We start from the raw sequence: 16,254 nt of genomic DNA on the forward strand, positions 1-16,254 counted from the left end.
GTCACATTTATTTCAAAAAAATTTTAGAACTAAAATATTAGAGATAAAATAAACATCCCACTCCCTGACCTCTCCCCTCCTTCTCATCCCAGGGAGAACGACCTTGTTGAATTTGATGTTTATCATTCCCATGCAAGAAATTCTTTTCTCTTTGGGTTTTTTCTTCTTTGGCTATTACAAATATTAATTCCATATATCTCTGCATTTGTCTGAAAGTAACTTTATTTGACAATGTGTGCGCTTTAATGTGTCAAGTCAAAAAGTGCCCACCAGTTTCTCCTCTCTCTGGAGAGTTTATAAAGGATAATTTTTGGTCCTAACTAACTCCATGGGACCAGCCATCCCTGATTCTATGCCTTGCTGTGCACATACTACCCTCCATTCCAGTCTGGAGACTTGGAGACCACCCAGAATTCCCCCCGCCCAGTGGCTTGGTCCCTGGAGGCAAGATGTAGCCTCCTGAGTCCTTGTCTCTCAGCTAAGCTGCTCCACACCCTGACATTCAGGGACCTCATTCAGACCTCCCAGCTTACCTCAAGCCCAGGTCACTAGGCTGCTGAGCTGACCTGCAGAGTGAGTAAGAGCAGTTACTGGCTGACCCCCTCCCAATGTGATCAAAGGCTCTGGTCATCCTCTACCTCCCTCCTTGGTCCGCTTACACTTCAGCCAGAGGAAATCTGAATTCTGCCACAGTCCAGAGCTTTAGCCACTGCTGTTTGCCTCCTGCCTCCTCAAGACACATGTCCCATTGCTCTCACAGGCACCACCACTGGGGCTCCAGTCCCTGAGTCCAAAAGCCCAATTTCTGATCCTTCTGATGGCAAATTCTTCCCTTCCCCTCCCTCACCAATCCTGGATCTATCTCCTAAAAGGCTTCAGAAAGGATAAGGGGGTGGAACTTCTGGGACCAGACTATTGTCCTAGCCTTATCTCACTTTCCCACCTCCTTGCTCACTGTTGTGAGCTGCCCTTCCCATCATCTAAACCTTAATCATCTTTTATGGCTTAGTTCAAATGTCACCTCCTCCAGAAATTTATTCTTCAGCCCACTGTACGGAAGTAGCTTTCTTGCTTTTCCTTAAATCCTATAGCAGTATGTTTCTTACCTCATTCCTGACATTTGTCACACTTTGTCTTATGTTACAGGTGTCTGGGGGTGGATCCTGGGCACAGACGTACACACCGCCCATTTTTCTTCCTAGCCTGTGAACCTCATCAGGGCATTCCCATCTGTGTCTCAGAGTCTATCACAGTGCCTGGTACTATACAACAGGTGCTGGACAAAAGTTTGCTGAATAGAGCTGGAACCTGGAAGAATCTCCCCACCTCCACCCTGTCTTTAGTTCTGGAGGCTTGTAAGCAGGCACCCTTTACCTGTGGGGAAGGCACTTGTGAGTCACTACAAGTGTTCACTGACTCACTCCCTCTGTCTTTTTTTAGCTTTTTGTTGTCATGGAGCCTCTCAGATGGGTTCGGGGGCTAAAATGATCAAGAATCTGCTCTTATTTCACAGAGAAGAAAATCCCTGGCTTTTGAGGTTTGAGCACAGAAACCAAAGATGAAAAGACTCTGGGGTCCTCCCCACCATCACTCCTCCGGGCTGGAGGCCCCTGACTCGGTTCTGTACACTGGGCTCACTTGTCTTTTCTAACTCCCCAGGGAGGTGGAAGAGACCCTGTCAGACTAAGGCAAGCAAGGAGCAGCCCTTCTTCCCTCTCTCTGTCCCCACTGAAGGAAGCCAGGGTTAGAGTCTGCAGAGGGAGCTGAAGGAGAGGGACTCTGGGGACACTCTGAGCAGGCCAGCAGGAGGTTGCCAGGATATGAGAGGTCTGAGAGCTGGCTGACTTTCAGGGCTCATCTTCAGCTCAGGGTCACTGGAGGTGAGCCAAGAGCAAGGGTACCCATCTCAACCACACCCCACTTCCAGCCTTCTTATTAGAAGCTATAGGTCTATAATGGGTGTGGGATTTCTTTGTAGGGTAACGAAAATGTTTTAAAATTGATCATGCTGATGGTTGCACACATCTCTGAATATACTAAAAACTACTGAATTATACCCTTTGTTTTATTTTATTTTATTTTGGTGAGGAAGATTGGCCCTGAGCTAACATTGGTGCCAATCTTTCTCTATTTTGTATGCAGGATGCCACCACAGCATGGCTTGATGAGTGGTGTGTAGGTCTGAGCCCAGGATCTGAACCCGCAAACCCTGGGCTGCTGAAGCAGAGCATGTGAACTTAACCACTATACCACCAGGCTGGCCCCTGAATTATACCCTTTAAATGGGTAAATTTTGTAGTATGTGTCTTAGTCTGTTCAGGCTGCTATACCAAAATACCATAAATGAGGCGTCTTATAAACTACAGAAATTTCTTTCTCACAGTTCTGAAGGCTGAGAAGTCCAAGATCAAGACACGAGCAGATTTGGTATCTGTGAGAGCCCACTTCCTGGTTCAGAGATAGTGCCTTCTTGCTGTATCCTCACATGGCAGAAGGAGCAAGCTAGCTCTCTGGGGTCTCTCTTATAAGGCCACTAATCCCAATCATGAAGGCTCTACCCTCCTGATCTAATCACCTCCCAAAGACCTCACCTCCTAAAACCATCACCTTGGGAGTTAAGATTTCAACTTACGAACTTTGAGGGGACATAAGCCTTCAACCTATAGCCGTATGTGAACTGTATCTCAATAAAGCTGTTAAAAAACCCACAGTGAAAAACTACACACTTATTAGAATGGATAAAACAACAACAATAACTACAACAACAATGTAATAGTCCTGTAGCTGTTCATGGCAGTATCAGTCTTAAAAGGAAAAACTGGAAGCAGCTTAAATATTCAAACAGAAAGATGGTTAAATAGACCACAGAATAGTAAATATGTTGCCATTAAAAATGATTCCTATGAAGACTATGAGCCAGGAGAAAACGCTTGTAATTTGAAAATAAGAGAAAAGCTTCCTTTTCCTCTTCTTTTCTCTTCTGGAATAACTCAATCCTAAAGATGAGGCAGAACGAGGTCAGTGATGTGCCCATAGCGTGGGGGGAGTCATAGTGGCCCAGAACAGGGTGTCAGAGCCCACGAAGCATGAGGAAGGCGTCTATATGGTGAGGGAAGAGCCCAGCATGGAGGGTCAGAGGCTGAGTGGAGTGTGGAAGGCATCCGTGAGGGGACGGTGGCAGCTGCAATGGGAGCTTGGTGACAAGAGGAGTGATCAAATAGGGATAATGGGAGCCAGATTTCAGGGAAGGGCCTTGGAGAAGATACCCTCTAGTAGCAATGAGCACACCCTCCACCTGGATCTCAGTTTCTAAATACTATTCGCCACTAAAACAAACTAGGGCTCCTTGGAGAAATAGCTGATTCCAGGACTGGGGCATGAGATAAACCTGGAACATCTCATCATGTCAGAAAGTAAGGAAGTGCTCACAGAATGATGGAGACATGTCGAAAGGGCAAAGAAACCAGCTTGAAGGGGCTCCCAGTGGCCAAAATGGGGACAATTTGAGCATCGAAATAAATGATTGTAATGTGTGATATCCACATAGTTTCAAAATATCTCCCCACAAAATACTTACTAACTATAAAGGGGAAAAGAATAACTTTAAAGTGAAGAAAGCTGGCTGTAGCGGCTGAATGGTGGCCCCCAAAAGATATGCCCATATCTTAATCCCAGAACATGTGAATGTGACCTTGCTTGGAAAGAGAGTCTTTGCTGATGTAACTGTGTTAAGGATCTTGGGATGAGGAGGTCATCCTGGATCAGCCAGATGGGCGCCAGATTCAATGCCAAGTGTTCTTGGAAGAGACACACAGAGGAGAAGACACAGAGAAGGCGATGTGAATATGGAGGCAGAGACTGAAGGAATGTGGCTGCAAGCCGCGGAATGCTCAACAGCCACCAGAAGCTGGAAGAGGCAAGGAACACATCCTCCCCTAAACCCCTCAGAGGGAGTGTGGCCCTGCCAACACCTTGGTGTTGACTTCTGGCCTCCAGAACTGTGGGAGAATAAATCTCTGTTGTTTTAAGCCACCGGTTTATGGTAATTTGTTATGTAGCACAGGAAACCAGCACACTAGCAGACACCACCTGAAGCGAGTGATCAAGCGAACATCCTCAGTAATGGCACAAATCAAAATTATGCACCCGTTGATTGGATGCAGAGAGGGACACAGCATTGGTTCTGTGACATCCCTGCCAAAGAGGCATAACCTAAATCTAAATACGAGGGAGTGTCAGACAAACCTAAACGAGGGACACTCCACAAAATAACTGGGCCGAGTGGTTAAGCTTGCGCTTTCTGCTTCGGTGGCCCAGGGTTTCACCTGTTTGGATCCCGGGCGCAGACATGGCACCGCTCGTCAGGCCATGCTGAGGTGGTGTCCCACGTGCCACAACTAGAAGGACCCACAACTTAAAAAAAAAAAAACAACTGTGTGCTGGGGGGACTTGGGGAGAAAAAGCAGAAAAAAAAAAAAGATTGGCAACAGTTGTTAGCTCAGGTGCCAATGTTTAAAAAAATTAAAAAAAAAAGTCAAGGTCATGAGAGTTAAGGAAAGATCAAGGAACTGTTCCAGATTGAAGGAGACTAAAGAGACATACAGTGAGTAATTCTGGACTGGACCCTTTTGCTATAAAGGATGCTATTGGAACAATTATCAAAATCTGAATGGGATCTGAGGATTAGATGGTATTAATATATCAATACTAACTTCCTAATTTCGATGGCTGTATTGTGATTATGTGGGAGACTGTCCTTGTTTGTAGGAAATATACACTACAGTATCGGGGGTGATGGGGCATTCTGTTGGCAATTTACTCTCAAATGGTTCTATGTAATGTACTTCCAACTTCTCTGTACATTTGTGCTTGCTTCAAAATAAAATATCTATCAAAAAATAAGAGAGAAGAGCATACCAATCACACAAATGGTTGCACATATATATACATATATATATAGTGACAGACTGGAATACATAGACTGGAGGGAAATCCACAACAATGATAATAATTATATTAAAGAGGTAGGATTGCGTGTGACATTTCTCTGCTCTTAAATCTTTTGAGATTAGTTCAATAAGTATGTGTTGAGGATGTGCTATATGTCAGGCATTGTGCCAGGTCCTAGGCATACTGAAAAAAGTGACAATGCTGGCCTGTGTCTGCAGGAGAGAGTATCACGGGGATATGTGCTGGATGGATGCTAAAACAGGGTGCTGCTAGAGCACAGGGAACACCTGACCCCAATGTGAGGGGAGGGCTGAGGAAGAAATGCCAGGAATGCGGTTCTCTTCTTTTTCTATAAGAATTAAAATAATGTTTCCAAAGCCTCCCCCAAAGATGTTGGGAGTCCCATCTGCACTGGGAGCCCTGAGGAGGGAGAGGAATGTGGAGAATTCAGAGTCTACAGAACATGGGTGGCTGGTAGGCTGAGCTTTAAAGCTCAGTCATGGGAGGGGAGGACATGATCTGAAACAGTATGGGGAGGGGTTGGAGTTAGACTCCAGGAAAACCTCCAGGTGGTGTGTGGAGGGACCTGATGGAGCCCTCAGAGAGGAAGAGAGGGGGCAGGGATCCAGGTTGCCCTCAGTGGTCTTTGTACACAGGCCCTGGAGGAGACCACAGAAGCTCTAGCCCAGGCCATGCCGAGCCCAGGCACAGTTGATGTTATTTCAGCCTTACATCCTCATCTGGGCTGCTGGGCTAAGCAGGGCCCCTGGAGCCAGTCCCAATGTGTTTCCTTCTATTCTTTGACAGGAAACTCCTGGAGAGCCAGTCCCCACCCCCGCCCCGCCCCAGTGCTCCCTCTCTCTTCTCTACTATGGACAGAGCCTCCACGGAGAGAGCGGCTGCCTGCCCACCACAGACCCAGCTGACATGAGGACTGTCGGAGCTACACAGCTGTGCTGGGTGATCCTTGGCGTCCTCCTACTCCAAGGTAAGAGGCACTTGCCACTCTCCTTCAGGAGTTCCTCTCCCACAGTTGGCAGTCCTGGGTATGCTGGCCCTCCTTCAGGTCACACACCACACACGCTCTCCCTCGGGCCAGCGCCCAAGGGAAATTCCAGAGCCTTTTGTGAAGAGCATCAGTTGGATTGGGAGGCACGAGTAAAACAGAGGTATGGTTAAATCCTTTTGTGGGGAAATGTCCAGGGTGAACTGGGGCCCCCATAGAGGGTGGCCACCTGAAGTGTGGGAAGTGACTCCTTTGGTGTGAGATTGAGGCCCGAAAGCTCCTTCCAGGGTGTTCAAGCACAAAACTGTCTGTACCTTGGGCTTTACAGGTGATCTTTTTTCCTCCTCCATGTGACGAGCAACCACCTGGGAATTCCAAATATTTATTTTAAGCTCAAATCACAGCAAAAGGGACTCAGATTAGATACAAAGAACTATTTGCCAAAGAGGATATACACAATATCCTCACCCGGGGGCTAGATGAGATGACCTTCAAGGAGATGACTTGGAAACAACACTTCTCAGACAGGGCTCTGCCAGCTGATGAGTCGTGAAGCAGCTCATAAGGGATCCTCTAATTAGGGAGCAGTTGCTGGGAATTGTGAGAAATCCAGGAGATTCTGACTCACAAGGCAGCAACTTCCCTTTGGTCATCCCTTCCCCACCCCCACTTCACCTTCCACAGTCCTCTGCGGAAGATTCATGAGTCTGTGCTCAAAGCAGCAGAAGAGAGTCCAAGAGTGCTTGGATGGGGAGGGAGGATGGTGTGGGTGAGAAGGCCGGAACGCCAGACACTCTGCCTCCTGGAGAGGCCAGACATTTATCTAAAAGCTCATGGGCTGGGGGTGAAAACTCTGATCGCCGCCATCCCCCCACGCCCTCCGGGGAGGACAGAGTCATACATTTGATCTGGGGCTGGGGGAACATGCTGTTGTGGAAACTGCAGAGGTGGCAGAGGGGGAAATTAAAAAGTGAGACTCATGAGGTGGCCTTTTCCCAGGCCTAGGCTTCTCCCAGGTTCCCTACCCACTGTCCGGTCCCAGGCAAGTGCCAGGGCTAGGAATACCCTGTGTAAACTCTTCCTAAGCCACGCTCACCCCTTGGGTTTCCTAGCCTCTCCTCCCGAGAGCTCAGAGCCCTCACTGTCTCCTTCATTTTAGTGCAGTGAGGACATTCGGGCTCACAAAGGGACTTGACTGTGGATACACAGAGTCAGGGCAGACTTGAGACTTGGAGGATTTAAGAGAATGGGGCAAAAATAAAGACGTCTAGCATTTACTGAGCATGGACTATTTGTCAGGCACTGTGTTAGTGCTTTATATGCAATATCCTTACATCACACATGGTACTAAAATCACTTGCATTTTAAAGAAGAGAAAACTGAGGCCCAGGTCGGGGAGTAAGTGATAGAAGTCAGGACTTGAACTCAAGCCTGTCAGACTCCAAAATCCATTATTCTAACTAAACTATGCTGCTGAGGAAAAGAGGTGGAGGGGGAGGAGAGAGAGGATGAAAGGGAAGGAAGCAGGTAGGGATTAAGGAGGGGAGACCAGGAAAACGAGAGACGCCTGTGGCCAGTGTTCTTCAGGTATCTGCATGCCCCCTGGTCAGAGGCACCCTGGCCTGTACAAACAGATGCTCCCTAAGTCTCTCCTCTACCATCAAAGGAATCTACTGCTGACAAAATGTTCCTGTAGGAGGAAGGGGTGGGAGACAAAGAGAGAGCAGCTACGAGGACTTGAAGCTTCTGACTTTGGAACTCCTTCCAAGACATTAGTTTTGTTTCTAGATAAATGTGGGAAGGCAGTGCACTGGGCCCTCTCACTAAGAACTAAAGTTATAACCTTATAGAGCTTAGATGGTACCTTAGATGTGCTGGATCAATAATTGATAGATACGCCTATCTATCAGTATTTCAGGATGCGCCTTGGGTCGAAGGGGTTCTCCCAGGGTCATCCCCAGCTGGGAAGAGTTCTCTCTAGCTTTGGGCACCTACACGTTTTAACTCCTCTCTTGACCCTGATTCAACGGGGGAATGGGGCTATCAGAGATGGTGACCTGGAAAAACACCGCCCAGAGTTTGGGCAAGCTTGGGCTTGGAAACAATTAATTCCACACTATCCAAGCAATAGCCGCACAGAGGAAGGCAGTGGCTAAGGAAAATAAACAGACCAGCAGGCTGCCACAGGCTGGGCAGGCCCCTGGCCTCCAGCCACCTCTGTTCACCCAGCCCAGGGCTTGGTGCTTCCCTGATGAGAGGGGCTAGGAGAGCAGGAGGGCCAGGCCAGGGGCTGCTGTCCCAGCCTGAGTGGAATGAAGGGAACCCAGCTGGGCGGCTCCACTTCCCTATGTTGTTTTCCTTTCACATTGTTCACAGGTTTCAAGAATGATTTCATTGTGGAAAATGAGCAAACACAACCTGACCTTTCAGGTCCCACACACACAAGGGACACATATATGGGCACACAAGCATGCACTCATCTGCATAGTCTGCAGGCATACACAGGTACACACAAAACTAATGAGGGCTTCTGACTGGGGCCTCCTGGTAACTGACTCCTCTCTTTGGCCAACAATGACCATTTCTGAAATAGCCTCTGGCTGTGAGAGTAAATTGGTGGCTCCTTCTACAGCTTCCCTGCCTCCTGTATATACCTCAGAACTTGTGTCCTGTGCAGGCCTCTATCTCCAGCAGGAGGAGGGCAGGGGGAGAGCACAGATGCCAACTCTAGTCCTTAACACCATCTCACTCACCACATCTTCCCACCCCCTTCCCTTGGGGCAGGAGCAGGATGGCCATATTCACAGGGAAAAGTGGATGGCTCCATGGTAGTGTAGCAAGAACATTAGGCTAGGGGCCAGCCCCGTAGCCAAGTGGTTAAGTTCGCATGCTCTGCTTCAGCGGCCCAGGGTTTCGCTGGTTCGGATCCTGGGCGCAGACATGGCACCGCTCATCAAGCCATGCTGAGGCGGCGCCCCACATGCCACAACTAGCAGGACCTACAACTATGTACTGGGGGGCTTTGGGGAGAAGAAGGAAAAATAAAATCTTTAAAAAAAAACCCAAAAAACCCATATAGGCTAGAGACCTGCAATCTTGGGTCCTTGTCTAGATGTGGCAGGTCACTGGCCCTCTGTCCTTAGGCATATCCCTAGTTTGAAATAAACTTCCCCTGACCTGGTGTCAGGTTGGTATGAAACCCATGCAGGATTGAAGAGACAGGAAAGGACTCTGGGACATGGAACCATGAGGTCGTGGTGACAGTGCTATTGAGTCACCGTGTCAGAGGAAGCACGCACCAGGAGCTGGAGCCACATCCTTTAGCCCTCTGCCAAGTGTGTCTGCCTTCCAGTATGGGAGACTTGGAAAACCTAAAGGCCTGGGTTCTTCTATGGGCCCTGTGCTGGGCAGGAGACTCACCAAGCTAGTCTACGTGTTTTGCTTTCTCTTGCAGGCCACAACGCACAGTCCACCACAACACAGGACTCTAGTCTGCGGGGTAAGACCAAACACACAGGGCCTACTCCAGCCTTTAGGCCTGGGAGCTTAGAAAGGGTGAGAGCAGCTCTAGGCCCGTTTTGCACTGATCTCAGGTGATTAGGGCTGGGGCCAGAGCTCTCAGAACATCCAAGGCTAAGCTCCTCTAGGGACTTTTTTCAGCTTGGCCCAGTCTAACATGCCTTGAAAGAGGAGAGAGACAAATGGTTGGGGATGGGGATTGGGTAGGGAGAAAGACCAGAAAAGACCAGCTATAGGGAAAAAGAGAGGGAGACAGAGCAATAGGAGGCAGCAGATCCTCAGCTTCAGCCGGTCTGTTTCAGGAAATCTAAATCTGACCACAGAGCCAACTTCTCCCAACACAGGTGAGTGAGTGTGGTTGCTGAGGGGCCAATCCCTGTCCCCTGCCCAGCCCTGCACACCTGCTTGGAGCTGAAGGGTTCTCAGATGGGCAAGAGAGGGTGGTGTCACCAAACCTACCCCCCCTCCAACTCCCCTTCTGCCTCTGTCCTTGCAGGAGACAGCCCTTCCTCAGAGGCCAGCAGTCCAAGCCCTCCATCCAGCACTAGCACCCCAGGTACTCGGCCACTCAGACCACAGTACTGTCCAGGGAGGGCCCAATCAGGAAGCAGACACAGTTTCTGCTCCAAAGGAGACTACATACTAGTAGGGGAACAGACAAGTGAACAGGACCTCACATTAACAATTACAAAGCAGAGTGAGAAGGACTGTGATGGGCATGAGCAGAAGGTGCTGTGGGATCCCAGACCGACGTCAGCCACTTCAGACTTGAGGGTCAAGGAAGACGTGCCAAAGGGAGTGACCTGTGAAGCTGAGGCCTAATAAGCAGTTAACCGGATGAAAACTGTGGGTGGAGGGTGGTGGGAACTGCATATTTCAGGCAGAGGGAACTGCACAGGCAAAGGCCTAGAGGTGAAAGAAAGGATGGCTCCTTCTAGAATTGAAAGCAGTAAAGAAAAGGAGGATTTTGGAAGAAGAGCCTTCCCTGCATACATGCTGACTGAGGCTCTAAGCAAGCCCATGCATACTTCCTAATCCACAGCAGCCACAGAGAAGGCCTCACAAGTCTCCAAGGTAACCAGTAAACCAGTGACGCCAAAGTCAAGCTCCGTCAATGGTCACTCCCCGTCCTTGGTGGGCCTGACCTCGTCCCAGCCACAGAAGCACACATCAGTACCTGGTGAGTACCTGGGGCTGGAGGCGTGAATGCTGGGGTGTGTCTGGCTGGGTTCCTTCTTCCCCTCTTCAGGAGGCCCATGTCCTGCCCCACAATGAGGGGTCTCAAGGCCAGGATCCACATCAGCGGTCCCCTGGTTTGGGAGAGAATGAGAGAGGTTCCGTGGGGAGTAGAGACAAGAATTTGGGCCTGGTCACAATGAAGGTGAAAGGAGCCTGGACTCAGGACTGATAAAGGACTAGATGGGGTGGGGGTGGAGGTGGGGGGTGGGGGTGAGGGTGGGGAGGGCGGAGGCGGGGGCGGAGGACCCCAAATGATGGAAAGGGCTACTCAGGGCAAGTTGGCCTTCCCCCAACAGCACAGGAGAGAACTGGGGGTCGGGGGGATACCCTCCATTTCACCCTGCTGTTTCATGGCGCAGGTACAAGTGTCCCAAGCAGTGGCAGCAGCAGTGGCAGCACGACTGGAGGTATGTCATGTCTGCTCACAACGAAGAGCACCCTGACGCTTTCCCTCATCCTACCCCTTAGCTCTGGGATTTTTTACACTCCCAGACTTATTTGGGAGGAGACTGAGGATAAGGAAATGGAACAGCAATTAGGCCTGCAGTACAATGAGTTAAAGAGGGGAAGAGATGGGTAACCATACCACTTTTAAGAGGGCCAGAAACTTGTGCCCCTTAACTAGTAGCCTGGCCTGTTAGATCAGTGCCTGGGGACAAACATCTGGTGTCCTTCTTTCTTCCCACTTCAACTCTTGGCAAAGCAAGGATGACTCTGCCTTGGCCAGTCTGGCTCCCTATGTTTGCAACATAATCCCTTTCCTCTGGGCCCTAAGGGGTGGTGAGAAGAGCATAATGAAGGAAGCATCTCAAATTCTCTGGAGTCCTCTGGAACTAGCAACTTAAACAACTGGCAATACTATTTATGTGACCCCACATCACCCAATTCTGACCTCCATCCTCATGGGATCTGGTCGGAGTTCCAGGGAGGAAGTCTTTTTTGTAGGGCATGAGCTCTCTCTTCAGCCTTTCATCTGGGGGAAGCAGGAAAGGAGCAAGGTCTCTCTGGTAGGCTGTCGGTCCCTTCACTGACACATCCATCTCCACTCCATTTTAGACATGTCTCAAAATATTACCCCCAAATCAGACAACACGAGCCTGAGGACAGGAGAAGACTCGACAATCCTGCCCAGCCCCACGTCAGAGACAGTACTCACTGTGGCTGCATTTGGTGAGAGGGAGGAGAAGGTGGGGTGTGGCAGGGGACCCCACCCTTGAACTGACTTAGACTCTGGATCTGGAAACACAAGTTCAAATCTCATCCATTTGTTCTAGGAGAGTTTGGCTGACGAAGAAGGCCCTGGTGGGAAGGAGCCTCCACTGGCCCTCCAGTCAGCTCTTCTGCTCTGCCGGGTTCCATTTTCTTATGGGAGGATGGGACAGGGCTGCAGAGCTCACTCTGGCCAGGGGCAGCAGGCTGAGAGCTCACAGATTCAGCAGAGAAGGGGAATTCACTTTGCTCCCAGAGTCTGTCTACACAGCACTTAGCTGAGAAGGGAATTTGAAATCCTGTTGCCTGCTGCTGTCCCCTCCTCAGCCTCCCCTTCACCCCATCCTTTTCCCTGTTCAGGTGTTATCAGCTTCATTGTCATCCTGGTGGTTGTGGTGATCGTCCTAGTCAGTGTGGTCAGTCTAAGGTTTAAGTGTCGGAAGAACAAGGAGTCTGAAGGTACATGCCCTGACCCTCAGGGCCCCCCATTGCCCCTCTTTGCTGGGGAACCCAGAGCTAGATTCTGGAACTGACACTCAGCCCAGAGTTGAGGGAAGGAACTAGATGAAAGTCCACTTAGGTGGGCTTTGAGGGATAGGGTGGGCTTCTGTTACAGCATGTGTCCCCCCATTTGGATTTTTACAGATCCCCAGAAACCTGGGACTTCAGGGCTTTCTGAAAGGTAAGACTGTCAGAGGCGTAAGGGAAGGATCATCTATCTGACCTCCCACTCCAAAAGGGAACGGAGACTTCCCACCTTCTCCACACACGCACACACGCACACACCCACACACCCACACACACGCGCGCGCACACGCAGAATCCTGACAGCCTCCACTGAGGCCAGGGCGAGGGGTGGGTTGGACAGGGGTGGACCTGAAAGGAAACAATCAGGTGATGGAAAATGGACCGGGACTCTTCAGCCCCAGGACTAAGCCTCTATAACCCCTTCATGAAAAGTATAGGAATTCAGATTCTAATATACCCCTTAAATAAAAGGACACTTATTTAAGGAATCACTTATTGAATACCTTGTATGTACCAAGCACTGTGGTAGATATTTTGTAATATTACCTCAAATCCTTACAGCAATTCTTCAAGGCAGATATTACTGCATTTTATACATTTAAAAAATTGAGACTTAAAAGAGGTTGTAACTTGATCAAGATCACACAAGTAGTAGGTAGTAAAACTAAGTTAAATACAAGTCTTTTGGGCTTCAGAGCACACTCTCATTTCATCACAGTCCATCACTAAAATGTAGGGTTATCAAAACAAGGGTCTAAGTTTGAACCCCCCATCATGGTTCCTTGACCCTCGCATCGCTCTCCTGCTCCTCCTCTCCATGACCCATGTTCCCTTCTACCCCTAGCTGCTCCACAGCCAATGGAGAGAAAGACAGCATCACCCTCATCTCCATGAAGAATATCAACATGAATAACAGCAAAGGATGCCCCTCAGCAGAGAAGGTGCAGTTTTCCTGGTTCCTTCCTCCCCTCTCCCACCTCCTTCTCCCTTTAGGCTCTAGTTCCTTAACCAGAAAGAAGATGCTTTCAAAGACTCAGGCTCTTCTCTGCTCTTCCCTACCCCACCACTCCCAAGAAGTTTACCCTTCCTTATTGTGTATTTATTTTGCAGGTTCTTTAAAAGCAACCTTGGGGTTCCCATGGGGCCGAGGATGATGCAGCTGCCATGACTGTAAGGAGGAATGTGATAGGATTGGCAGAAGCGATAAACTACATATAAATTATTTTATTGTTTTACATCTACTCTCAGATCTAAACGACACTCATCCCTCCAGATCTGGGAGCAAGCTACCAGTATGAGAGACTCTTTCCCATATGGACAACCATTCTAGAAACATGGCCTGCTCCTCCCACATTCTCAAAATCACAGGAAGGAGAGTCTACAGAACAATGGCAAGGAAAACGACAAAATGGACTGGTCTTTTCTACTTTGCATTAAAATTATTTTCTGGCCTGCAGTCTAATTTCTTTTAAAGTCTGTGCTCTCATGTGCTTTTTTGTTGTGGGTTTTTTGTGGGGTTTTTTGGTGAGGAAGATTGGCCCTGTGCTAACATCTGTTGCCAATCTTCCTCTTTTGTTTGAGGATGATTGCCACTGAGCTAACATCAGTGGCAATCCTCCTCTACTCTATGTGGGATGCCACCACAGTGTGGCTATGTCCTCGTTGTGATCTGAACTTGCAAACCCCAGGCCTCCTGCAAGCAGGGCATTCGAACTTGACCACTACGCCACTGGGAAGGTGCTCTCCCATGTGCATTTCTTAACAGCAGCTTTAGGGCCTCCTTTCCTAGGCAAGGCACGTATGCAAGTTTCTGCCCCTGTGGGAAGCTCTCTGAGAAACCTGGGAGGTGGAGAGAACCTTTTGTCAGGTCTGCCTCCTGTTCGTCGCCTGGTTTTTTAAGTGGGATAAGGTGACTGACTAACCACTCCAATAGAGGGGAGAGAAAAGGAGCTGTAAATAGTGACCAATCACCACCAGTAAAGAAGTTTTAAATCTGGAGCATGAGAACACGGGAGGCACAACGCATTCTGACTTGGAAACTCCAGTGGTGAGAGCTGGATTATATGAGGGCAAATGTGATCTGCTCGTCCCAGAGTAGACATGTCTCCTTTTGGTCCTAGCTATGGGGATAACACTGGGAAGCTTAGGAGCAAGGATAGGTCTGTGACTTCATAAACTGAAAACCCACTCACTTTATCCCATACAGCTATTATCTTTGTGTCCTAGAAATTGAAATCACAAATACTACAAAGTCATTTAAAGAGAAGGAGGAAAAGAAAGCAGTTGTCTGTTTTCTTAGTAATCTCTACCATGACACTGGTTTGGATATGAATCTTGGTCGGGGAGAGTCAATGGGAGAGTCATCTGTGTACGTCTGCACAGTGTTTAACTTTATAAAGTTAAGTCAGCAATTTAGAACACAGGGAGAACACAATTACCCATTCTGAAGCAACAACATGCTATTTTCTTCCGGATTTAGACTCTGCAAAGTGATTTGAGAGGGAAAGCCTAGAACAAAAAGTTTCACTCTCCGTCTCATTGAAACTATTCAAGTGGACTGAAGAAACCTACAGATTTTCTGAAATGCTCTAGGGCAGGACCTGTAACCTGCTCATGTCTGTAGCTCCTATGTGGTACACTGTGCCCAGCATATCAGAGGTCATAAAAGCCGGCTCTCAAGTGCAGGAAATCTAGCCAGAAGGCTGGGCGCTGCCGCAGACTTGCAGCTCGACTCTAGCGAAATCAGCCCCCATCTCCGTGCCTATTTTCTTACTTTTAAAGTGAAGTGGCTGGACTACGTGACCTTCACTATCCTTTCTGGCTCTTATATTCCACACTTCTATAAACTCTAGATGTAGGGAAAAATGAACACAATCTTTTGAGTAGAGATCACTCTGGGTGGGGGCGAGAGACAAGTCCTGTGGCTAGTGTAGGTGACTTTGGGCAAGTCTGACATTCTCTGGACTTGGATTTCCCAGTGTATTCATGTGTATTAAGGGAAGGATGATCCCTACCTAGCCCTGTCAACCTCACAGGCTACTTGGTAGGTAAAATGGAATAGTCAATGTGGAGATACTTGGGAAGGAAAAGTACTAATGGGCAACTGCAGCAGACAACGTGGAGCCCCCCGCCACGCCCCGCCCAAGTCTCACTTCAGGATCAAGACACTTGTTCCTTCAGCTGCTGGGAGTGTTGGCTGCTGAGGGCTCATAGCTAGTCGATGACTGGTTGATGGAGGTGGGGGTGAAGATGAAGACCTGAACCTGTTGCCTCAATTTCTCCCTCTGCTCCATCCTGCGTCCCTTACTCCTCACAGCTGTTGTTCCCGGGAACACTCGCCAATAAACCTTCAGCATGCACATCTCAGAGTCTCAGAGTCTATTTCCTGGAGTACCCAACCTACAACAGCAATACTACACACAGTGTTTAAAAAAAAATCAGATACATTTTATTTAAGCCTTGCTGCAAAAAGCACATGACTTCCTAGCCAGTTCCAGTACAAAAATCCATCGCTGGGACAGAATTCTCCAGGTGACATAACAATGCAGAAGGACTGGATTCTGTTTGAATTGTTATTGTTATTCTGACTGCCATGGGCACTTAGTTCAGCTGCTTATCATACTGGACATATCATAATTAGGTCAAGGACATGGTTTCACTCCAGGTAACTCAGTTGACTTCTCCATTATAAGGCCACAAACTTCCTCCTGACTCTGGACAAAGTCCAGCAAATATGAGCTATTGTCATAGTGTATTTATTTGTGGGGGAGAGAGGGTGAATTGGTATTAGTAGGAGATTGAAA

General features: G+C 48.6%; 2 protein-coding genes across 3 annotated transcripts in view; both read left to right on the forward strand.

The window, feature by feature from the left end:
* The first annotated feature begins 380 nt into the window (after positions 1-380).
* ECSCR (endothelial cell surface expressed chemotaxis and apoptosis regulator) lies at positions 381-13,907 on the forward strand. The gene is made up of 12 exons (XM_005599363.4): positions 381-573; positions 5,758-5,938; positions 9,411-9,455; positions 9,778-9,819; positions 9,972-10,031; positions 10,518-10,655; positions 11,074-11,121; positions 11,771-11,884; positions 12,284-12,382; positions 12,569-12,605; positions 13,296-13,392; positions 13,562-13,907. The coding sequence occupies exons 2-12, from the start codon at positions 5,878-5,880 to the stop codon at positions 13,568-13,570; spliced, it is 750 nt and encodes a 249-aa protein (XP_005599420.1). The 5' UTR covers positions 381-573; positions 5,758-5,877; the 3' UTR covers positions 13,571-13,907.
* A 2,110-nt stretch (positions 13,908-16,017) lies between these two features.
* DNAJC18 (DnaJ heat shock protein family (Hsp40) member C18) overlaps positions 16,018-16,254 on the forward strand; it is a 31,060-nt gene continuing 30,823 nt past the window's right edge. For both annotated transcript variants that reach the window (XM_070234184.1, XM_070234183.1), the window contains exon 1: positions 16,018-16,115. The gene's annotated coding sequence lies outside the window, so the exon portion shown is untranslated. The remainder of the gene's footprint in view (positions 16,116-16,254) is intronic.

Source organism: Equus caballus, chromosome 14, assembly GCF_041296265.1.
Source record: "Equus caballus isolate H_3958 breed thoroughbred chromosome 14, TB-T2T, whole genome shotgun sequence".
NCBI lineage: Eukaryota > Metazoa > Chordata > Mammalia > Perissodactyla > Equidae > Equus > Equus caballus.

Excerpts from the sequence above, each read along its gene's own strand:
- ECSCR (XM_005599363.4), top strand. The coding sequence starts at position 5,878 with ATGAGGACTGTCGGAGCTACACAGCTGTGCTGGGTGATCCTTGGCGTC. Across the intron at positions 5,939-9,410 it reads TGGCGTCCTCCTACTCCAAG|GCCACAACGCACAGTCCACC; the intron begins GTAAGAGGCACT and ends TTTCTCTTGCAG. Across the intron at positions 12,606-13,295 it reads ACTTCAGGGCTTTCTGAAAG|CTGCTCCACAGCCAATGGAG; the intron begins GTAAGACTGTCA and ends TTCTACCCCTAG.